At 36.5% G+C, this 26,498-nt stretch overlaps 1 protein-coding gene across 4 annotated transcripts in view; it reads left to right on the top strand.

Moving 5' to 3' along the window:
- Nucleotides 1-7,326: 7,326 nt before the first annotated feature.
- Nucleotides 7,327-26,498, top strand: part of LOC139118392 (mediator of RNA polymerase II transcription subunit 12-like protein) — a 64,912-nt gene continuing 45,740 nt past the window's right edge. For all 4 annotated transcript variants that reach the window (XM_070681693.1, XM_070681691.1, XM_070681692.1 and 1 more), the window contains exons 1-15: nt 7,327-7,443; nt 9,829-9,891; nt 10,593-10,631; nt 11,102-11,206; nt 11,543-11,626; nt 12,001-12,163; nt 15,625-15,797; nt 16,809-16,919; nt 17,523-17,665; nt 17,996-18,284; nt 18,801-19,037; nt 19,805-19,936; nt 21,387-21,513; nt 22,219-22,445; nt 23,665-24,318. In XM_070681693.1, the coding sequence (XP_070537794.1) occupies nt 7,342-7,443; nt 9,829-9,891; nt 10,593-10,631; nt 11,102-11,206; nt 11,543-11,626; nt 12,001-12,163; nt 15,625-15,797; nt 16,809-16,919; nt 17,523-17,665; nt 17,996-18,284; nt 18,801-19,037; nt 19,805-19,936; nt 21,387-21,513; nt 22,219-22,445; nt 23,665-24,318 (2,649 nt within the window). In that variant the 5' untranslated portion in view covers nt 7,327-7,341. The remainder of the gene's footprint in view (nt 7,444-9,828; nt 9,892-10,592; nt 10,632-11,101; nt 11,207-11,542; nt 11,627-12,000; nt 12,164-15,624; nt 15,798-16,808; nt 16,920-17,522; nt 17,666-17,995; nt 18,285-18,800; nt 19,038-19,804; nt 19,937-21,386; nt 21,514-22,218; nt 22,446-23,664; nt 24,319-26,498) is intronic.

Raw genomic sequence — 26,498 nt, 5'->3', positions numbered from 1 at the left:
CTGCTATTCAATAAACAACACTGCTACCTAACTTTGGAAAGTCCCAGTACTTTCATATGTTCATTGCTTTTTATAATCCGCTTTCAACGATGATCAACGGGATGCATTTGTTTTAAGCAGAAGGAATCCTTCCCCCCCCTCCCCCTCTCTCTCTCTCTCTCTCTTCCTCTCTCTCTCTCTCTCTCTCTCTCTCTCTCTCTCTCTCTCTCTCTCTCTCTCTCTCTCTCTCTCTCTCTCTCTCTCTCTCTCTCTCTCTCTCTCTCTCATATAAGTATATTACAGCTTCGTCAATGCCATTGAATTTGATGGTTTCATACCCTCAGATTATTACTGATAATGTATCCGATTATCTCGTGGTCCAGATGTTTTCTGCATCTGCAAATTCACAGGCATCGTTAAAACTGTAAAATAATAGTAATAATGTACATTTTTGCTCCAACATACCAACGCTGAAGCTCATCTACTAAACCTAATAATAACAATGTGTGTATTGTTCTCTCTTTTTCAAGACATATCCACTTCAGCAAAGTTGCTTGTTTTAAATTCTGATACATCCGCTTTGATGAGCACATCCGGGTTCTGTCATGTTGTATGTGGCTATTCAAAACTCTGCTGGTGGAAATAACCGGTGAGTAGCACATCGGGTCCGACTGTATTGTTGTGAGGCTGTTGATGAGCACATCCGGGTCTTATTGTATTGTTATATCTTCATTCAAACCCTGCAATTGGAAATCCCCGGTGAAAGTCCCGACTTGCCGCAAGCTCACCGTCACGGATGTAAAAGCACCGTACCTGTAAATAGTAAATATCACAATCTCATGAGTAAGCTTAGTTAGCCAAAATATGATAGCATGCCAGCGCTAAAATTTAGATCGCACATAAAGTCACTTCATTTACAAATACACTCAGCTACATTTCACATCACAAACATCGTAGCAAAAAAACGACTCCAGGTAATTCCAACACGTCCTTTACACCACAGTCACCTGTGTTCTATTCCGCTGTGCGCCTATGAGCCTCATAGACGTGTGTATATGCCTTCTTCTCAGGCATATGTACACACGTCTATGGGTCGCAAAGGCGCAGAGAGGAATAGAACACAGGTGATTGTGTTTACACCAATAAAACGGTGTCCACGAAAGTACAAGGCGTAAAAGCGTCAATGCTCAGGCCTGATAGTTCTTTTCAAGGCCACACACAATTACATGTAGTATTCTAAAGAAAACACCTTGGCAAAGATGACCTACATTTTAAAGATGTTTGGCGAAGACTCCAGACTCTATCATGACGAGACGTAAACTTTTTGCAAAGATTAAATATAGCGTCGCGATTAACACATTTACTGACGTGATGTTGCAAAATACTTCATGTGTGAGTTCTTCACAGTGGTGAGAGAAATATACGCTAGAGATTGTTCATTTTATTAATAAGACAAAGACATCGTGCCACACCGGTAATTGTGTTTTAGAAGTTCTCTGCACAAGTTTGAAGAATATACTGCCTTGATCCACTGTCCGTAAAATCTGTTATCACTTTTCACTTTACGGGAAAATAATTTGCCGTCATAGTGGTCCAAATATTTTCTTTTGTTCCCTCCCTGGTATCAAATACTTCACCCCAGTGTGTGAGAAGGACGTTGGTATCTATCAATAAACCTACGTCAGCAAGTGGACTGTGAACAGTATGCATGGGCTGTGCACAGAAGTAGTTTCAGAGGCGGAAGTTGTTTGGGATGTATTCTTCATTATGATTCTATATACATATACACACAAACACACACACACACACACAACACACACACACACACACACACACACACACACACACACACACAATATATATATATATATATATATATATATATATATATATATATATATATATACTACATATGTGTGTATGTATGTAGTATGTATGTATGTATGTATGTATGTATGTATGTATGTATGTATGTATGTATGTATGTATGTATGTATGTATGTATGTATGTATGTATGTATGTATGTATGTATGTATGTATGTATGTATGTATGTATGTATGTATGTATGTATGTATTGTATGTATGTATGTATGTATGCATGTATGTATGTATGTATGCATGTATGTATGTATGTATGTATGTATGTATTGTATGTAGGTAGGTAGGTAGGTAGGTAGGTAGGTAGGTAGGTAAGTAGGTAGGTATATGTGTGTATGTAAGTCACAGGGGCTATTAGATCTGACAGTTTGTGCAAATCAATCTGGCACTATTAAAGTGTGTATAAATGTTATATTTACTTCCACAATTACACAGTCAACAACTGATACATTTGATTCATATATTCTGCGATTATATTAGTCACTGCTTTAATACTAGGACAGTTTTTTTTTGTATTTAATGTCGTTTTATTGCTGTCATAGTTGAAAAGAAAAAAAACTTTTTAGTTTACATCTCTGTAAAAGTGAAAAGTCTATTCTAATAAGATTGTTGGTATAAATAAATATCCTCTTATGGGTCTAGAAGCTGGGTGATGTCACTCCATTTCTTTTCATGTTTTCTGACGGCCCCTTTTGTTTGGCAATGTGGGGTCCAGACACTTCGCACCAAAACCAGTTCGCCCCACACAACTTCGTCCCAAAACCATTTCGCACCAAAACCACCTCGTCCCAAATACTACTTCGTCCAATGCCACTTCGCCCCAAGTATCACCTCGAAATAAAACCACCTCGCCCCAAGTATTGTACCATCAACTCGTCCTAAAACAACAATGCCACGATGTATCATAACGTTGTTTTTACCTGCAACTTGGAAGCATTAATGTGTCAGGACATTTTGGCTACCACGACCCATTTATTGTTGCATGTAACCATAAAAGGTACATTAGAAAAAAGAAACACGCAATGCTACAACTCAGATGCGGTGCGCGTATTTCCTCGAAATTTGTACTCTTTCAAGATTTCAGTCCTGGGTTGACAGAAAGGTTATGAAAACTTCGATGGTAGTGGTTGGTTATTTTCAGCTTTGCCGGTTGGCGATAAGTTTGGGGCAAAGTAACATTGTTTCAGTTGTTTAAAATTTGGGGCGAAATGGTTTGGGCGACGTGACTTTTGGGGCGAAGTTGTTTTGGTACGAGGTTGTTTTGGTGCGAAGTGGTTTTGGTGCGAAATGGTATGGGACGAGATGGTATGGTGCGAAGTGGTTTTGGTGCGAAGTGTCTGGGAACCGGCAATGTACAGTTCAATTCTTTGTAGGTTACTTATGAATGTTCTAAAAGCAATAAATGAAAGGTCTTTTTTGTCACATCTACATAAATAAATGTACCGTTTTGCAGCTAGAAGAAGAAAGTTTGATAATGTAGTCAACATGGGGTCTCTCAATAGAATAGTCTCTGCAGGTATAGGAAATCTACATTTCAAATAATTACCCCATACGGTGAATGGTTTGCCAAAACTGAGTGATCATCACACAATTACAAAACAGATGTAATAAAGTCTCATTTTCTACACCACAAAATGTGCAGGCAGGAGATACCACCATTGCTGGAAACATTTTGTGTAATTTAATCTTTGTTGGTAAAATGTTGTGTAAAACCTTCCACTGAAAGTCTCTCAGTTTAGTATCAATTGTAAGTTTCTGTGGCAGTAAATAAAGTGTTTCCCAGGCGTGCACATTAGTATTAAGGATGCTATTGAAGTACAGTTTGGCTTTTGGTGGTATACAACGTTTGTCAACTAACTTTGGTGTTATGACATTTGCCTTACATTGTAATAGATTATATGAAGTACCAGGGAACAAAATATTGACCTCGTCATCATCACGTTGCAAAGCTGTAAGTAGTCATTTGGATTCACATTTGTTTTCCATTCCATAGGAATGGAGTGCACAATCCCATACCATTTCAAAAATGAATGTTGTGGTACACAATACTAGGACAGTTAAGTGTTTAATAAGCAATAAAATATCTCGAAATCATGTACTACTGTTTGATACCCGGTTACAACGGCTTTGAACAAGTGACAGACTTGGAGAGGTTACGTGGGAAAGTTACAAGCGATTAAACTGAGAGAGGTTATGTGGGGAAATCTCCCTTCCGATGTTTAACTTTTGAAATCATAATGTCGAAATAGTGTCATTCGGTGATACCTAGAATAACAAATCCCACCTGACCTCCACCAGTCCAATTACAACTTTGGAGCTGTGCATCGAACAACATTTATACATTCTATGTTTTTATGTATATAAACACCATATCTATACCAATTTAAACTCTCTCACTATTCTCTGAATAAAAAAAAATAACACGTTACTGCAAGAAAATACAAGGACAGTTTATAGTCAGATGCAGTGTTTATAGACACTAACACTATTAGATAGAAGTATGAGTATTTGATGGTCAAACGACTGTAAAGCAATGAATAAATACCTCCTGTTTGTTTATCATTTTTGAGCAATCTCCCCTTACCATGTTTACCGTTCATTATGTTTAGTGAGTAATCTTTGAGTTGTACACAATGACAGCTTTTTAACCGTACATCCTCCGTATCATCTTTGATGCCTTTTTGTTCGAAATAGTCCATAGGTGGCTTCGTTTTGGTGCGTTTGTTAAGGGGTCGTTTTGGGTCCGTTTGGGACCCGTTAAATAGGATCGGTCCCGAGACATCCGTTCAGTTTTGTGCTGTCGCATATCACAGTGCTGTTGATTGACCAGTTCACTTCATATATGCACTCCAATGCTACTCAGGGATAGATAGTCAGGCTCTCAAACTTTTACAATTCTTTGGTGGCTCATTTTAAAGCCCTTGGTGTAACAATATTTTTCATCGTCCAAATTTATTCGAAAATCGAAAACTATTTTTCTCCACAGAGTTAATACGGGGATGGCGGCCATTTTGGAATTTCAAATATCGGTAAAGCTTTGGTAATTTCTTTCCCTTGTACCAAAATTTGCATGGTGACCCCTAGTTTTTATTCTTGATTTTGAAAGACAGTGGTTGAAATATTTCTTGAGGAAAGTTTGTGCAAAAGTTTTAAGTCTTACTTTCGAGGCGCATACAACCTTAATATCTAATCGGTTACTAGTATTCAAGAAGGGATACACAAGACGTATATTGATAAACAAAACAGGGGTAGCTTTGACCTTTTTCATCGTCCTGTTTGTTTCTATCTTTCCCACATCTAAGGACACTCAAAAAAGCGACTTCGAAACAACATTAGAACGTTTCTATTAAACTCATGTAGCCTTCCCGAGCCTTGGCTACAAAGGGCTGACGTAATTGGCTATTTTGATGGTATCTACATGGCCTTACATCCTGTTACATCCTGTTACATCCTGTTATGACGGCATCCAGAATGCACGCAAAATACATTTTTTGTAATGGAAAATGAACTTACGTTCGTGAAAATGCAACATTTTGCTTGAAAGTTAACCATGTTCGGTATTGAGTACAGAAGTCAAGTTAAAATCTAGGATACTGCGGGGAACATTGTAGAAACTTGGACAATTGATACGGTGTACACAGGAAAGAACATTAAAGTACAGAGAAACTTAGTAAAATATTTAAATCATTTGTAAATTGTGTAAAACAATGTTGGGGACATATCAGAGTCAGAGATGTACACTTGTGCATAAGATGATGCAGTAATCACTGAAATTAGCAACAGCACAGCTGCATAAAAAATCTTAAGTTTCTTAGACACAATACAATCAGTAAGAAGAGCAGGGTCTTGCATGAAAAACGTCTTTCCAACCACGCTTTTGCTATTAGAGTGTATATGTGTAGTAGACCGAAGTTATAGTGGACATTGTTATAGTTGACAAGTGAATTTAATGCCAGACTGAAATATAATTGTAGATATTTACACACTATATTATGCGAAGCCAAACATACATGTATAGTTAACGCAAAGATATACAATATCCAAATATCCAAATTTTCCATCTTCTGATGTTTGAGTGATTGGGCTGGTCCACTAATTTTGACGTGGGGAACACGGGAAGAATTTACACGCTAACCCAGGTCGTAACAACTAAACTTTAATGCCGTTATAAGACGGTGTGGTGAATGTAAAATAAATTAACATTAATTATATTAAGGATGTAAATGATTTATGATGTACAGTACCTAAAGGGTCTAGAAAAAAGGTTGTAAATCCCTGTCTGTTTGTTGTGTTTGTGTGAGCATGACATTTGTAATGCACTACAGCTTAAGGGACTGGTCAGTTTTTTCGGCCTGAGGAGGGCTGGTGGATTTATGGGGTCACCCTGTTTTTGACTTTGATGATGGGCGGGGGGGGGGGGGGGCGTCACCATGTTTTTGAAATACCCAATAGGGGGTCAGTGTGTTTTGAATTTCGACACGGGCTCATACTTGCCTAAAATGCATCGTGCCAGTTACACATTTCATTATTCAGTGACATTTTTGGCGCACGCTTCGGGCGCGTAATTTTCATAATAATAAGACATATTTTTCAGAGCCCACTCAGAGTACGAAACTTTAATATATCAGACATATGTATATCAGAGATATCTGTATGTTTAAATTTTTTTGGTGCTTTACTTTAAAATATCAAATATATTTTTCAGCACGCCCTTCAGCCGCATGACTTTCATATAACAGACCGTGGCATACATATCAGAGACATCTGGATGTTAAATATTTTTCGGTGCGCCCTTTGGGCGTGGTAATATGTAAGAACTATCTTGATGTCTGTAAATTGAGTCTGTTTTGCAAAGTGTACTATTATGAAATCTGCAGTTAATATGAAAAGCATGACAAGTCCCTGATACTTTTCTGTATTCTTTATGAGAATTCAGTATTAGAAAACAACATGCCCTAATATTTCACAATCGTATTTTTCTTACAACAGCTCATTCAAAAACTGTATTCAAACTTATCAAGAATCGATACTTTTTAGTTCGTATCTTACAAATGACATGATAACAATTTCATTAAAACAGAATCACTGAATGTCTAAAATATACCCTCAAAATTATATATATATATATATATATATATATATATATATATATATATATATATATATATATATATATATATATATATATATATATATATGCATATACTGAATTATTGAATTTATATTCCCACCTTTTGTTTTACCTTTGTCGCGTGCAGGGGAGGTCACCCTGTTTTCGAAAGTTGGAATAGTGGGGGATCAGCCACTTTTTGACGTCGGCAAAAAATAATCCACCGTCCACCGCCCCCCCCCCCCCCGGCCGAAGAAACTGACCAGTATGTATGTCCCTAAGTATGTAAGTTCTACCTGAGCTCAATATATCCGTTTTTTGTCCCACTGGGGGCAACAGAGCGCCCTCTGTATGTTTACGGAGTATTCCAAAATGGCGGCGGCTTGTGGTGGAATATGTGCCGAAAACCGGCCGCTGAAAAGATCAAGACTTGGACCCCCAGATGTTTATCTTCAAGATCCAAAACAGAAAGAGGTAAGATTAATCACTAACAGTGTACCTTGATCTCAAATTTTCGTGTTCTGTGCAGATCAAAGCTGCAACAAATGACGACGAGATCGCCAGTATGACGCTCATCAGAATCACCGGATATCATCCGTGTCGCTCACTAAAATGCGAACCACATGAAAACATTTAATTTTTCTTCGATTATACGTGAGGATGAGCATCTGGAAGAATTGAGTTAATAGACTGATTTGCGCCTGACTTGTCGCTTGGACAGGGATGTGTTCTCCCCCTACAACTGGGAGAAATGATCCCAGGTATTTAATAATATCCTGTTAACCGAATGGCAGGAATAAATAAACATCACTGTACATTGTACTACTTAATGTATAGCTCAGCATATTAACTGCGACAGTGTACGTAATAGTACACAGTCTATATTACCCCGTACATGGAGCTTTTGTGTATACATATACCTAGCTAGCAATCACCAAAGATAACAAGGCAAACCTGGAGATTGGCAGCCTTACCTACCAATCTCAAGTCTTGCATAATACCATGTACTGAGTGAGAGACATGACTGTGAGCCTGAGGTACTAAGGGTTCACAAAAAACCTCTGGGAGGGGTGATTAGATAATTTAGAAAAACCTCAGCTAATCTGATAGGTGGAAAAGCCAGTGTTTGTCTGTCATTCTTTACTTTACTGTTTGTACGTGCATCCATGAAAGGTATGATACCTTTCATGGATCTTTTCGACCTCCATGGTGTGTGTTTGTTTGTTGTTGGTTTTCACTAATAGTGCTCTGATTGAGTAGATATTATGCAGAGTTATTCATTTATGAAGATACCTATAATTTTTTAGTTTGATAGTGACTTTTTCTCATGTTTTTTCAATTTTTTGCCAACCATTATCTTCTCAGAAACCAGTTTTCATTTGCTGTGGAATTTGATTTGCAAGTTTCTGCTGTGAAGGTTTTTAAAAAATTATGTTAAATCTAACTCGAATGGATACCATTATGATTTTGAGTATAGCAACTTGTTATTTTTCTATTAGTACATGAGTAAGTACCTGGCAAATTTGTCCAGTGTGTTGCCCAAAATGAACACACTTTACAAGCTCTAGAACTTATGCATTATTAATCAGCTTATATAAATTTTGATATTGATTTAGAATTATTGTAGTATAAAGTTTAATTCCAAATACCATTCTCCTGTTTTGCCAGTGTAGCTGAAGTTATGTACCATCTCACGTTTTCTAGACTTTGTATTTTTGTGTTGTGCGATGGGCTATGGCCCTGCATTGAAATAAAGCATTTCAGAAATCACATGCATGTGGCTTGAAAACTTGGTTTGCAGGTCCTTTATGGTGTTTTCATTTTCTTTGTTGTAGGGCATTATAAACGAAGTTTTATTGTGGTTCAATGGCATTGCACTTGACATTTTGATTGATTTTCACATGCACATACAGGTTTGTTGTGATATGATTGAATAGGACTGCTAAAGGATAGTCTGTTGTGATTGCTTTGTCATGTCTGGAAATTCATTACTCAGACATGAACAGAGTCCAATAAAAATTTATAAGGACAATGTACTGAGATGTACATACTGGTACATCAATATCTGTTTCAGTACGATCCAACATTACCTCTAAATGGCCATTCTGTTTTTGAATTTTTCATAGCTAAGCAAATAGATCTTTGTATAAGGATATAATGTACATGTGCTTGTTGCTTTCTATGGCAAAATGATGTATGTATTATGAAATCAATGTCATCGTGCAGCCATACAATGTCTAAGTACTCTAGGTAGTATGCACCTCAAAATTGAAACACTTTACTTTTGCTTGAACTTTCTGATTAAGGAAACGTAAGTCACTCCCTTTTGAAATCATGAATAAAAATCAGGGGTATCTGTCCAAATTAGTTCTTGAGAAATATGGCCACCATCCCTGTATTATAAACTCTGTTGGAAAAAATGCATTATCAGTTTTCACAAAAATAAGTTGTTGAAAACGTAATAGGCACTCCAGAGCATGAAGATGAGCCCCCGCAGTTGATAAACTAAAAACATGTTGTAAAAGATGAAATATCTTTCCCAGAGATACAGTGATCTGTCCAGTCTCTTGATACCAGCTTTGTCTGGGGTTGTGATCCTACAGCAGTGATCTCATAAAAGTGTGTTGCTTCAATAAACTAATTATTCCATAGAGACTTTCATGAATGGAATGGTATCGTGTGTCTCAATTTTTAACACAGGGTGCCAATCGTTAGCTCTCATTTACAACCCTCGGCAGGGTCTGTTTTGTCTTTATACAAGCAGAATTTCTGACTGCATCAAGTAGGGAACACTGGTGATGACAATATGTTGATATTGGAAATCTCTGTGAATGCTGAAGTGTTGATTTGTAATTACAGGATGAACTGACAGCCACTAACGTCAAGCAGGGATTCAGCAATACGCCATTCTTTGGAGATGAGGTATTTATTACATTGAAAGTTTCATCAACATAATTACATTAAAAGTACAGTATCACATGACATCATCAGGGCAACACTGAACCTCAGAGGGAAGCGTTTGTTGTTGTATAAATTTAATTATTTGTAAAAATGTCTTCTGTACACAATATGGTAGCATCTGTTGAGCTAGTTCAAAGTGGTCATTTTTGCAACATTGTCACAATCTATTCTTGAAAGGCACAAACCTTACTGATAGCTTGCTACAGGACATCATCATGTCTGTGATCTTCTCTGATCATGTGATAAGTTAAAATGCATACATTTTAATAGACAAAGATATAGATAAAGATGGGGATTTTGTTATCTTTAATCCTTTTCCTGCCAGACAATATCACTTCCCCATCAGCCAAGTCAGTAAAAAGCAGTATTGAGCCAAAATATGATGTATTTTCACCCACTTGGTTTGGTCTGTTATAGCATCTTTAGTCCAAAAAAATCAAGTTTACAGTATTTATGTTTTCAACAGCCTTCAAATGTACAGTATTATGTTAAAATACACCATATGGAATATGTTGTGTTTCATTAATTTTAACCATCTTGACCTGGTGGTGAAATATGGACTTGGCAGGAAAAGGTTAACTGGTTTATTTTTGCTCTAACTGTACCCATGCTGTGTGTAGAGGATTGCGTAGAATTAAACAATTATATCTTTTTGTTTTCAGTATGGAACAGCCAGACACAGTAACATTAATCCAAGTCGGGTAGGTGTTGATGAACACTATTCAATCATGTATGGTCAAGGTTTGTAAATATGAACCACACATGTTGTGCTTAGACTTCAAAGACAAGAGCAAGTTAAATACACGGTCTAAAATTGACTGAAATTCAGCTTGAAACACCCATACAACATTTGAAATATGAGTACAGGTTACAAATCAGTTGTAGTGACAAATATTCCTTTTGCTCTGTAGTGTGTAACCATCTGATCATTATGAAGATGAATCATTTTCAAAGACATTTACTTTTGAAGAATTACTTTATTAGTTCCACTGCGTATCCCAAATATTGCAGAATTTTGTCCAAATGCTTGAAAGTGGAAGTATATTTTGAATGTTTCACCGCAGAATTTCACAAGAGATTGCACACAACAAAAATGATAATAATAACAAGGTTTTGTTTACTCGTTGACCACTCATAGACATCAGCATACTTATGTATTTCTCCTTTTCAGTTTGGTACGTACTTCAGTGCAATAATTGCAGAAAAACAGAAGTTGAATACCTTTCAAGATACAGGAAAAAGGAAACAGCAAATAAGTAAAGATAATTTCTGGCCTGTAAGTATTGATAGACATACAGTAACATTTATCTCTGAAATAATTTATCAATCATCAACCTATGAGTTCTTCAGATTTTGTATAAGGTATGTCAACTTGTTATCGGGCATGTTCTTCTACCAAAGTTTTTGGTCAACAATGGTGATGAGGTGGCCCAAATGATTACCCACAAGGTGATGAGGTGACCCAAATGATTTCCCACAAGGTGATGAGGTGACCAAAATGATTACCCACAAGGAAACAATCATAAATCATCAGAAACAGACATTTTGTTATGTGGTTGCAATCATAAATTTAGTTTGTGGTTAATAACTGATCAATAATGATTTTATTCAGGTGACTGCAAGATCCAAGAACTCCTTACAAGCATGGTTCCAAGATTTGGCTGGAAACAAGTCATTAATGCTTCTTGCTAAAAGGGTAAGATAAAGTCTGTATGGTTTGTTTTGTAAAATGATCAGTGTTTGTTGGTGTAAGTGTGATTAAACAAAGTATGTTTTATTGACAGATTTACTTATTTTGACTGAGTATGAGTTCCCACTTCCCAGTTAGACAAAGACAAATAAAACACCGGAAAGACTTATGCTCAAACAACCACATATTTCATGCCAGACAAACCTTCAATGATTTCAAATAGATCTTCCTGTCATTTCAAAAACATTGTCAAAGATCGTAGAAGACTAAATATTTAGCCAGAATCAATATGTGATGGTTTCAAAGTTAATATCTCAAATTGTAATGGAGTTTGTGTATTTAATGTGAGTGTTTTCACTCTTTATTCTCTGTATTTTCAGGTGCCTATGTTCAACAGGAAAGAAGAAGTGTTCAGCTACCTGTGTGAATACTCAGTGCCTACAATCAGAGCAACATGGTTTGTGAAAATGACCTCAGCATACTATGCAGTAATATCAGAGGCTAAGATCAAGAAATCCAGACAAGTCAATGATCCTTCACAGGGTATGAATTCAATACAAATCTATATTGTACTCTCAATGATCCGTCACAGGGTATGAATTCAATACAAGTCTATATTGTACTCACAATGATCCGTCACAGGGTATGAATTCAATACAAATCTATATTGTACTTACAATGATCCATCACAGGGTATGAATTCAATACAAATCTATATTGTACTCTCAATGATCCGTCACAGGGTATGAATTCAATACAAATCTATATTGTACTCTCAATGATCCATCACAGGGTATGAATTCAATACAAATCTATATTGTACTTACAATGATCCGTCACAGGGTATGAATTCAATACAAATCTATATTGTACTCTCAATGATCCGTCACAGGGTATGAATTCAATACAAATCTATATTGTACTCTCAATGATCCGTCAGGGTATGAATTCAATACAAATCTATATTGTACTCTCAATGATCCGTCACAGGGTATGAATTCAATACAAATCTATATTGTACTCACAATGATCCGTCACAGGGTATGAATTCAATACAAATCTATATTGTACTCTCAATGATCCGTCACAGGGTATGAATTCAATACAAATCTATATTGTACTCTCAATGATCCGTCACAGGGTATGAATTCAATACAAATCTATATTGTACTCTCAATGATCCGTCACAGGGTATGAATTCAATACAAATCTATATTGTACTCTCAATGATCCATCACAGGGTATGAATTCAATACAAATCTATATTGTACTTACAATGATCCGTCACAGGGTATGTATTCAATACAAATCTATATTGTACTCTCAATGATCCATCACAGGGTATGAATTCAATACAAATCTATATTGTACTTACAATGATCCGTCACAGGGTATGAATTCAATACAAATCTATATTGTACTCTCAATGATCTGTCAGGGTATGAATTCAATACAAATCTATATTGTACTCTCAATGATCTGTCAGGGTATGAATTCAATACAAATCTATATTGTACTCTCAATGATCCGTCACAGGGTATGAATTCAATACAAATCTATATTGTACTCTCAATGATCTGTCAGGGTATGAATTCAATACAAATCTATATTGTACTCTCAATGATCTGTCAGGGTATGAATTCAATACAAATCTATATTGTACTCTCAATGATCTGTCAGGGTATGAATTCAATACAAATCTATATTGTACTCTCAATGATCCGTCACAGGGTATGAATTCAATACAAATCTATATTGTACTCTCAATGATCCGTCACAGGGTATGAATTCAATACAAATCTATATTGTACTCTCAATGATCTGTCAGGGTATGAATTCAATACAAATCTATATTGTACTCTCAATGATCTGTCAGGGTATGAATTCAATACAAATCTATATTGTACTCTCAATGATCTGTCAGGGTATGAATTCAATACAAATCTATATTGTACTCTCAATGATCTGTCAGGGTATGAATTCAATACAAATCTATATTGTACTCTGAATGATCCGTCACAGGGTATGAATTCAATACAAATCTATATTGTACTCTCAATGATCCGTCACAGGGTATGAATTCAATACAAATCTATATTGTACTCTCAATGATCTGTCAGGGTATGAATTCAATACAAATCTATATTGTACTCTCAATGATCTGTCAGGGTATGAATTCAATACAAATCTATATTGTACTCTCAATGATCTGTCAGGGTATGAATTCAATACAAATCTATATTGTACTCTCAATGATCTGTCAGGGTATGAATTCAATACAAATCTATATTGTACTCTCAATGATCCGTCACAGGGTATGAATTCAATACAAATCTATATTGTACTCTCAATGATCCGTCACAGGGTATGAATTCAATACAAATCTATATTGTACTCTCAATGATCCGTCACAGGGTATGAATTCAATACAAATCTATATTGTACTCTCAATGATCTGTCAGGGTATGAATTCAATACAAATCTATATTGTACTCTCAATGATCTGTCAGGGTATGAATTCAATACAAATCTATATTGTACTCTCAATGATCTGTCAGGGTATGAATTCAATACAAATCTATATTGTACTCTCAATGATCTGTCAGGGTATGAATCAATACAAATCTATATTGTACTCTCAATGATCCGTCACAGGGTATGAATTCAATACAAATCTATATTGTACTCTCAATGATCCGTCACAGGGTATGAATTCAATACAAATCTATATTGTACTCACAATGATCCGTCACAGGGTATGAATTCAATACAAATCTATATTGTACTCTCAATGATCCGTCACAGGGTATGAATTCAATACAAATCTATATTGTACTCTCAATGATCCATCACAGGGTATGAATTCAATACAAATCTATATTGTACTCTCAATGATCCGTCACAGGGTATGAATTCAATACAAATCTATATTGTACTCTCAATGATCTGTCAGGGTATGAATTCAATACAAATCTATATTGTACTCTCAATGATCTGTCAGGGTATGAATTCAATACAAATCTATATTGTACTCTCAATGATCTGTCAGGGTATGAATTCAATACAAATCTATATTGTACTCTCAATGATCTGTCAGGGTATGAATCAATACAAATCTATATTGTACTCTCAATGATCCGTCACAGGGTATGAATTCAATACAAATCTATATTGTACTCTCAATGATCCGTCACAGGGTATGAATTCAATACAAATCTATATTGTACTCTCAATGATCTGTCAGGGTATGAATTCAATACAAATCTATATTGTACTCTCAATGATCTGTCAGGGTATGAATTCAATACAAATCTATATTGTACTCTCAATGATCTGTCAGGGTATGAATTCAATACAAATCTATATTGTACTTACAATGATCCGTCACAGGGTATGAATTCAATACAAATCTATATTGTACTCTCAATGATCCATCACAGGGTATGAATTCAATACAAATCTATATTGTACTCTCAATGATCCGTCACAGGGTATGAATTCAATACAAATCTATATTGTACTCACAATGATCCGTCACAGGGTATGAATTCAATACAAATCTATATTGTACTCACAAGGATTGTGTGTTTTTAGAAATTGCCCTTATGTTGTAATTCTTGTTCTACAGTTCTACCTATTTGTCATGTGTATCCAAATTTCATTCTATCTCATTGAATCATCAATGGAATTATTTCAGCTGCATACTTGACTGTATATAGCATTGGTATACTGGTGTATATATATTTTTAACAAGTCCAGAGTGTGTAAGATTTCATTTGTATAATGTACCTAAGTTTCACACCAATCGAGGTGTCAACCTAACAAGCACTGCAGTGACTGTCCTACTTACTGGCTCATCCAAAATCATTTTGACATTGAAAGCTCATGCCTGCACCATTGTAGAATTGTTTTAATTTCAAAGTAATTTGTATATTTAGGACATGTCTGATCTAAATTTTGATGTCATTAAAAATCTCCTTATCTTGTGCTGTATTTGAATTTAGACTGGACACAAGCATTTACCAAGTTTTTAAAAGATCAACTTCATAAAGTTTCTGAGTACTATCACTCAATCATGACAACTGGAGCTACAGCCTTCACCACACCACCACCAGAAGTTGAACATGCCTTGAAATTATGGCACTATACAACTAGATTAGCAAGATACCTGTATCAGGTAAGCAGTTATGAATTTTATAAATGGTACCAACAGATTACATATTTGTCTTACGTGTGATGGCAAGCTATCTCTGGCACTGTACACAAGTAGACAACTTAGCACACAGGTAGACAACTTAGCTGGCCAAGGATGTTTATTTTGGCAAGGACCCTCCCTCAAAACAACCCTTGGTGGAATGGGCATATAAATCATGTCATTGGCAGCTTCGCAGTGTCACTAGCATTTTTTCAATCATGACTCGCACTGACACTGAAAGATCTAAAATGCTTTGTCTGATTTTGAGGACTCTGTCATAATATCAAATACAACTGTTTCAAATAGGGAATTACAGGTAATATACACCGCCATGCTTTGACAAACAATTAAAGGAAAGCAGTACTGGGTAAATTCAATTTTGAAAGGCAACAATGCAAAACTTGCAGTGGCAAGTCCTTGTGCTACCAGTCCAAGACACCTTAGCATTACTGCTTTGCCACAGCTGTGACAAGGGTAGAAGCTGAATGGGATAAATTTTTCCATCAATGTAAGGCTCAATACCTTGGTTTGTGTGAGATATTCTATCTCAGCCCATTGAGGTGTAAGATTATATTCTTTTCTGTACAGTAATGCAAATTTCACAAAGGTTAACTTTGATGCTGTAAGTTTTGTAGCAGGACAGTGGACTGCTACCTTCGACAAATAGTTGTATATACATTTTCTTCTACAAATTTCAAACACAAATTTACCATTGATCAAAAATTTCTCTTTTTGTATTCTCAAAAATGCAATATTTCCACTGTTTTCTCATATTTCTTGTAAAATTAGTGATGTTGTGATGTTTATTCACCTCAAGTTTAGTAATTTGCTACCACAACAATGGAAATATAAAGTTTTCTTCAGTTGATTTTGATGCTTTCCTTTGTTTTTATCACACATTGACAAACTCCTGTCACCACCAAATGACCACTTTCTGTTGCCTGTCAGCATCTCAAAACTGACTGAATAATGTTCTTTTCCCTTTAATTCCAGGAAGGAATGATGGATCGTCAAGAATTTCTAACTTGGTTGGTAGAAGTTCTTGAAAAAATAAAATTGCATGATGAAGGCTTGCTCAAACTTGTGATGCCTTTAATTTTACAGGTAATATGTGTTAATTTTATTATGAAAATGTAATGGAAATTGTCTCAAAGGTATTATAAACTTTTCAACCATATTCTTTCAGTTGTACATATATGAAGTGTTACAACTTGTTCAGGTCATTGCCAAATTTCATTGAAAGTATCATTCTGTGTCTAAAAATTACGAATCTTGCCCTTCCTAAGGCAGTTGAGTTAAAATATTCAGTCATTATGAATACTTCAGAGTAAATGGACAATTTGTACCTTAAGGCATTCTTTGCTGAAAATTCAGCACTCTTGTGTCGTACATGGTTACTTATAATTTATAGCTTTGTCAATACCAGTGGATTTTGTGATGTCATCCCCAGATTATTACTGATAATGTATCTGATTATCCAGCGGCCCTAGATGTTTTCTACATCTACAAATTCACTGGCATTGCCAAAACTAAAATAATAGCAATTATGTAAACCCCCCTCCTGGCTCATAATGGACTTAAGCAAACATTTCACTGCGTCATGTACTCAGCTTCCCTCCATACATTATGTTGTGCAAAGTTGGCTTTTAGCCATCATGGTCCAGGATGGAGTACATTATTGCTGAAATATTGAATCTTTGTTTTCAGTATATGGAAGAGTTTACTAAGAATCAAGTGTTGTCACGGCGATTAGCATACTTTTGTGCAAGGAAGCTGGCATTATTATGCAATGATTCTGGTGATGGACAGACAAGATGTCAGTCTCCCCATGTGACTCAGTCACCTGTCGGGTAATAATCTCAATATTATCCATTCCTTTGTCATTTTCTGTTCTGTAAATGCATGCCTATCAAAAACTATCAGCTGGTACGGCTTTGATGGAGACTTTGTGTTCTGTAAATTGACATCCAACTTACACAACTGTCATGGCAACACATAGTGGTCTATTACTAGTAACTAGTTTGTTCATCCCTGATTCCATGTAAATAGGTCCACAGAAATCTTTGATAATAATGGGTGGGGCCAAACCATGTTGATTAAAAGGGTAACATTATTACAGGGCTAAATATGTGGATTTTGAGACAATGTAAGGTAATGATGATGTATTTGTAATATTTCAGATCAAGTCTGACATCCAATGGTACAGCCTCAGCACCAACTCCTAACAATTCTATGAATTCTGTGGTGTCTGTATTCTCTGATTACAACAACTGTGCCCAACATCGCTCACTTGTTCTGAGTTTAAGCTGTGCACTGCAAACCATAACACTGTGCTGTCCCAGTGCATTGGTATGGAATAATATCGGGGAAGGTAAAACTGGTACGCTGACTGGCTCTCCGTTGGATTGCCTGCCCTGTGCACCGTCCAGTTTGCCTCTTGTCAATCAAAATGCCTTACAAAGCCATCAGGTAAGTGTTTATCACGTATATCTTACATTTTATCAAGGTTCATGTAATTTAATACCATGTTTTGAAAAGTTAATGAAAAAGTGTTATGCTAGGGGGTTTACTCTTAAATAGGATATTATACTCTTGACTACTACAGTGTGTTATTGATGCTGAAGATGCTATGTGATAGCAGTATAAACAAATATATGTGGATAAAAGCATGTACAGGATATATATAGTTCTATGTACATTTCTGCGCGTGGTTTTGTTTGTACTGTGGTCTGTTCAAATTTTTTATTAAACCTATTGAGAATTCATTTTATGAGCAGACCAAGTCACTCAGAGTACGAGACAAACATGACTGAAAAGAATAACAATGCTAGGAAAATGCCAAAGTAGCTCCATTTGTTTTGTGGTTTGCCTGTTTTAATGTACTTCAAACCTTAACATTGGTTGGTCTAGTCCTAGATATTAAATATGGACTACATCTGTTGAAACTAAAAAATTCCATGATCATGTCCATTGTTTTATTGATAGATTCGTGCTGCAATTCGTGCAAGTGAGCAACAGATCAAACAGAGAGGTCGTGCTGTTGAAGTGAGATGGTCCTCTGACAAATGTCAAGAATCAACAGCTGGTTTTACTATCAGTCGGGTCCTGAATACGTTAGAAATCCTAGACAGACATTGCTTTGACCGTTCAGATTCAACAAACTCCATCGATGCACTCTACAACAAGATATTTGGAAACATGCAGAACAAGGAAAATAATGAGGTGAGACGTGTGTCTGACGGTTTCAAGTTCTATAGCAGTGTAGGATATATTTCATATTGACAAGGGTTTGTTATGGAAATGTTGTCCAAAATAACTGTGGCGTCAATAGATATGTAGCTAGGTTTGCTTATTGGTAAGTGAAGTGTCCCTTTATATGTTTGGTGACACAGTTACAGAGATCAAAGACTAGAGCAGAAGAAGGATAAGTTACTTAGCCAGACATCAAAGGGAAATGATGACATCAAGTCAATATCCTTTGTTTGGCAATGGGCCATGTTAACGCCTTTGTTTTCATGCTGTGTGAACAACTCATAGACTATGAACATCTTTGGTATCTGAAGTACAGGTACACAGTCAAGATGTAAATGACAAAAATTTAAACATTCAGGTTTTTACAAACCCACTTCAGTATGAGATGATTCTCTTCTGAGTGGGATGTTAGAGAGGTGAAATCAGGATTACTATGGGGAAAATGTGTACACCCAGAACTCATGACAAATGAGACATGATTTTTCTCTTGTAGAACACATGTATTTACCAGTAAAAGAGAATAAAAAAGATTGCCACATCTCTTTACATTAAAAAAAGAATGGGCTATATATTGTCAATAAAACTTATTTATGGAATCCTATGTATAAAGGTAGGCCCTCCATGGTCTGTTCACAAAATCAAAAATTTTCTAAACAACCAGCCAGGCATATGATTGCTAAAATGTGCACTTTGAATTCTTGAAGTCCCAATGTAACTCCCTAATCTTTGTATTTCAGCTTCCTGCAAGTGATGATCCAATCATTCTGTTGTTATGTGAGTGGGCAGTATGTCCTCAAAGATCTGGTGAACACAGAGCATTAGTAGTTGCCAAGTTACTTGAGAAGCGACAAGCTGATCTTGAAATTGAGGTAATTCAAATTAGATTTACATGTAGCTTGTTGTCAACTCATCCTTATACAAATTTTTAATCGTATATTATGTCATCCTTAACCACAGTTACCCACTTTGTTTAAGTACATTTTTAAATTGAATTGAATGTAGACAGACAGTAGCAGAGTAAGTCTACAAGCCTATGCTACATGTACCTGGGTTTGTAGTTTTCATGGCTTGTACTGTACAGTATGGTAGATTTTTTGCTTCCAATAGCCAATTGTAACAGTGAATTATTCAACTGGTAACCAAAATGTTGACTTGTGGAAACCTAGGCCAGGTTGTGCATCTGAGAAATAATTTACTCATCACAATCAAATCATCACTCATCAGATGAAGCCATGCCCCACAGACAAATGAAGCTGTGCCCCACAGACAAATGAAACAATGTCCCACAGACGAATGAAGCCATGCACCACGGACAAATAAAACCATGGCCCACTAACAAATGAAACCATGCCCCACTGACAAATGAAACCATGCTCCACTGACAAATGAAACCATGCCCCACGCCCCATTGACGAATGAAGCCATGCCCCATTGACAAATGAAACCATGCCCCACTGACAAATGAAACCATGCCCCACTGACAAATGAAACCATGCCCCACTGACAAATGAAACCATGCCCCATTGACAAATGAAACCATATCCTACAGACGAATGAAGCCATGCCCCACAGACAAATGAAGCCATACCCCACAGACAAATGAAACCATGCCCCACTGACAAATGAAACCATGCTCCACAAACAAATGAAACCATGCCCCCTTGACAAATGAAACCGTGTCCTACAGACGAATGAAGCCATGCCCGACAGACAAATGAAACTATGCCCCACAGACAAATGAAACCATGCCCCACGGACAAATAAAACCATGGCCCACTAACAAATGAAACCATGCCCCACTGACAAATGAAACCATGCCCCACTGACAAATGAAACCATGCCCCACTGACAAATGAAACCATGCCCCACTGACAAATGAAACCATGCCCCACTGACAAATGAAACCATGCCCCACTGACAAATGAAACCATGCCCCACTGACAAATGAAACCATGCCCCACTGACAAATGAAACCATGCCCCACTGACAAATGAAACCATGCCCCACTGACAAATGAAACCATGCCCCATTGACAAATGAAACCATGCCCCACTGACAAATGAAACCATGCCCCACTGACAAATGAAACCATGCCCCACTGACAAATGAAACCATGCCCCACTGACAAATGAAACCATGCCCCATTGACAAATGAAACCATGCCCCACTGACAAATGCAGCCATGCCTTACAGACTTGCAAACTTCTTGACAATTCCATTATATTACCGTGCTATAACACCTACACCATACCAAAGTCTCCTTACATTGACAATTAAGAAGTGTTTCTAACCATGGTCTTGTATTTGTTAACCATGTAGAAGAATGCAGAAAATGACATCCTTGATGAAAAAGAATCAATTTCATCAGCCTCTATAATGAGTAATGGTTTGCCAGTATTCCAGAGTTTATTGTTACATTTTCTGGACAACCAAGCTCCTATAATGGGTAGGTCAAAGACTCATCACTTTTTTTTGCAAATTTCCTGGTTTTGAAATATCTCAATAATTCTAATGTCATCACTGAGAGTACAAATAAGGTTGTTTTGAAAAACCTTTGTTTTGCTTTGCATTCACTCTTAACTTCAGAACATGATTGATACAATTAAGCATAATGTTGCGGTGATAGTTTTGTAAACATTATAAGATTGAGTAAACTAGCATTAATTGGTGTAAAACTGTTTGATAGAAAAAATAAATATAGTCTGCATTGGTTTTGTTTTTACTTATGCTGATTTCTCTCTTGCTTATAGTTTTCATCATCTGATCTTTGATCAGAGGATTACATTGCGAAATTTGCAGGAATGGTTCTATGACTTCTGCTATTATTCACCTTGAACTTGGTGTACTAGTCAATAAAATGACAGATTTTCTACATCAAGTTACTGCTATTGTAATGATTAAAATCTGCTTTGAAGTTCACTGCTTAACATGCTGTTTTCCCAATTTAGTGTTGTATATTCTGTGCACTTTCTTTGATCATCAAAAGTTAAAGGGCTGATGTAAAAAGGCAATCATTGAAACTCTATATGCCAGGCTGGTGTGGTCTCATTGTCACTAAGTTCCAAAGTGAAGTGTACAAGAACCATGTACATAACTTCTCTTTGATCATGTAAGTTTTCAGTACAGTGATTGTTTCTTTGACTTCTTGCAGATGACAACAGTAGCCAAGAAGAGAAAACAGCATTTGCAAATCTTGTATTGTTGTTCTGTGAGTTGATTCGTCATGATGTGTTCTCACATGATGCATACATGTGCACCTTGATATCACGAGGTGACCTGGTATCCACGCCGCCACCCCCACCAAGCGTACAGTCCAATCTTGATAATCTCGATGACAGTAATGATAAAATGGATGATCACATGCCAATAAAATTAGAGGTTAGTAAATTCAATTACTGCTTGAATGTCTTTCCAAATGAGTCTTTTTATAAATGTGAAAGGTTATATGTGAAATCCAATTGTGCTTGTTAATAATTTCAAGTTAATCCACTTTTAATTCAGTTGATTCACATCCAGATTGTTAGTCACAATGAACAGCAAGTAAAATTATTGATATTGTTTTAGTCAGTGTAGAAATCTAATGAAATCTCCTTCAGTCGGCCCCACAGTAGAACTTGAACTGTTAAATATTCTACAGTCAAAGACAGCACTCTTCAAGGCTCAGTAACTCTTACAGTAACATTTGATGACTTTTTCATTATTAGTATTTCCTATGTCAATTGCAAGTTCTCTTATTCTACTCCCCAAAGCATGTTGAAACATCAACTATCTAGCTTGTCAACAAAGCATATATATGTGTGTAAAATGCAGTGTTATTGTGTTTACATTTGAATTCTACTCCAGACCAGAATTCATTTGTCAACAATAACAATGTGGTGTGTACGTGTACATGCTGAGTTGATAAGCTGAATACTGTATATATCAACATACTTTGGGGTGTAGAATAAGAAACTATGGTTGACATTAAAAATGAAAATGAAAAAATCATCAAAAGTTAGCATTACTGGTATGTGCTTCAGTCTGATCTTGACAGCTTCTAGTGACATCATCATTTTGAGACTGCATACTAGTTGAAGTAAATTCAAAATTAAATAAACGGTACATGTGTTGTTTCCACGTGATAAAACATGTACCTTTGCCCTAGTTAGTCTGAAGACAAGACTCTTAGTACTAGCAGATTAGAACAATCAAATCCATTGGATGACAAAACAATGAGAGTGACATACATCAGTTTATATGATTGGCAGATATGGCTAACATCAGATGAATACAGCCAATCAAAATATCCGTTATACAGAAGACTTATTTGAATGACGTCGTACACAGTAGAGGGTCTGAGTCACTTCCAGGCTCTGCTAGTCTCTCAAAGTCACAGCATGGTGTAACGCAATGTAGCACACACACATTACATCCCATAAACATTTTTGAGTTGAACATACCATGAAAATATTTTGTAAAAAACAGATTTTGCTCTCAATTTAGGCCTTTGATAAGCAGCAGTTGGAACTAGTAATGCATTCATGGCTCCCTGCATTACCGTTTTAGCGATTACATTTTCTTCCTGATTGTATGTTTTGACTGATTTGTTTGATTTCAGATGCAAGATGAAGACATGGAGGAGAAAGAGGACAAAGATGAATTCAGTTTATTTGAACCTCTCAAAGAAACCAGACGAGATTCTTCATTTCAAGAGAAGTTTTTGGAAGCTTTAAAAGCTGAGAAATTAGGATCCCAGCAAAGATTCAAAGATGAGAAAATTGATGAAGATAGTAGACAAGCACTTGTACTTAGAAGTTACATCAAGCAATCCAAACATCTTTTGTATGCCAAACATTTTCCAATCCCACAAGACGATGCTTCTAGTCATGAATGTAATCAGCGACTAGTTGTCCTATACGGTGTTGGGAAGTCAAGAGATGATGCCAAACATGCCGTCAGAAAAGTGCAAAAAGAAATCTTAAAAATTATCAACAAAAAAGGAGAGAAGGAAAACACAACACCAAGTAAACCGAAAAAACATAAATCTGAAAATATTGCGAGTTTGGACAGTGTATTTACGACATTTCAAGCATTGTCTCACTTTGATCAACATGTTGTCACGACAACATGTGCTCACAATGTGTTGGAACAAATTAGAAACTTCCATCAAGGAACTTCATATCATCTGCCATCAGTGGATCATATCACATTTATATTTGATTTGATGGAATATGCTCTCAATATTGATGGACTGCTGGACTTTGCTATTCAGGTAAGTACAAGATAATAATGGGTCTTGTAAGTTACTTCAGAAATCTCTTGAAAACAACAAACTGATATAATCGTACATTGACCCTATCAAATGTTTTGTTGTAAATTCCAGAAATACCAGCACTCAATTTCATTTTGAAGGTTCATTACAAATACTTTTGTTAGGAACATTGATATTGATGACGATTTATTTCTTTCTGGACCTGAATTTGGTGTTCAATTGCAATACTTGCTTTATTGTTCTTTAAATGGGGCAGGTTTGAGGCTGTGTGAGGGACAGTTGTGGAACGAGGCTACCCTTTGGTCTGCCAATGTTAGCTTTAACCGTCGAGCGGTTGCACATGCATAGACCATTATCCACAAAGCTATAGTGGTTGGTAATACACACTAAAGAGTCAGTGGTTGTAATGGACACTACTAAGTCAGTGGTTGGTAATAGACACTAATGACTCAGTGGTTGGTAATACATACCAATGAGTCAGTGGTTGGTAATAGACACTAATGAGTCAGTGGTTGGTAATAGACACTAATGAGTCAGTGGTTGGTAATACATACCAATGAGTCAGTGGTTGGTAATAGACACTAATGAGTCAGTGGTTGGTAATAGACACTAATGAGTCAGTGGTTGGTAATACATACCAATGAGTCAGTGGTTGGTAATAGACACTACTGAGTCAGTGGTTGGTAATACATACCAATGAGTCAGTGGTTGGTAATAGACACTAATGAGTCAGTGGTTGGTAATACATACCAATGAGTCAGTGGTTGGTAATAGACACTACTGACTCAGTGGTTGGTAATACATACCAATGAGTCAGTGGTTGGTAATAGACACTAATGACTCAGTGGTTGGTAATACATACCACTGAGTCAGTGGTTGGTAATAGACACTACTGAGTCAGTGGTTGGTAATAGATACTAATGAGTCAGTGGTTGGTAATACATACCAATGAGTCAGTGGTTGGTAATACACACTACTGAGTCAGTGGTTGGTAATTAGTCAGTGGTTGGTAATAGACACTAATGAGTCAGTGGTTGGTAATAGACACTAATGAGTCAGTGGTTGGTAATACATACCAATGAGTCAGTGGTTGGTAATAGACACTAATGACTCAGTGGTTGGTAATACATACTAATGAGTCAGTGGTTGGTAATAGACACTAATGACTCGGTGGTTGGTAATACATACCAATGAGTCAGTGGTTGGTAATAGACACTAATGAGTCAGTGGTTGGTAATACATACCAATGAGTCAGTGGTTGGTAATAGACACTACTGAGTCAGTGGTTGGTAATACATACCAATGAGTCAGTGGTTGGTAATAGACACTAATGAGTCAGTGGTTGGTAATACATACCAATGAGTCAGTGGTTGGTAATAGACACTAATGAGTCAGTGGTTGGTAATAGACACTAATGAGTCAGTGGTTGGTAATACACACTACTGAGTCAGTGGTTGGTAATACACACTAATGAGTCAGTGGTTGGTAATACACACTAATGAGTCAGTGGTTGGTAATACATACCAATGAGTCAGTGGTTGGTAATACACACTACTGAGTCAGTGGTTGGTAATAGACACTAATGAGTCAGTGGTTGGTAATAGACACTAATGAGTCAATGGTTGGTAATACATACTAATTAGTCAGGGCTGGTAATAGACACTACTGAGTCAGAAGTCGGTGATACACACTTATGAGTCAGTGGGTGGTAATAGACACTAATGAGTCAGTGGTTGGTAATACATTCTAATTAGTCAGTGGCTGGTAATAGACACTACTGAGTCAGAAGTTGGTGATACACACTTATGAGTCAGTGGGTGGTAATAGACACTAATGAGTCAGTGGTTGGTAATAGACACTAATGAGTCAGTGGTTGGTAATACATACTACTGAGTCAGTGGTTGGTAATAGACACTACTGAGTCAGTGGTTGGTAATAGACACTAATGAGTCAGTGGTTGGTAATAGACACTAATGAGTCAGTGGTTGGTAATACACACTACTGAGTCAGTGGTTGGTAATACACTAGTGACTAATGAGTCATGGTTGGTAATACACACTAATGAGTCAGTGGTTGGTAATACACACTAATGAGTCAGTGGTTGGTAATACACACTAATGAGTCAGTGGTTGGTAATACATACTAATGAGTCAGTGGTTGGTAATACACACTAATGAGTC

Source organism: Ptychodera flava, chromosome 19 (assembly GCF_041260155.1).
Source record: "Ptychodera flava strain L36383 chromosome 19, AS_Pfla_20210202, whole genome shotgun sequence".
Taxonomy (NCBI): Eukaryota; Metazoa; Hemichordata; class Enteropneusta; family Ptychoderidae; genus Ptychodera; species Ptychodera flava.
The sequence above is the reverse complement of the archived record's forward strand: the minus strand, read 5'-3'. Positions and strand labels throughout refer to the sequence as shown.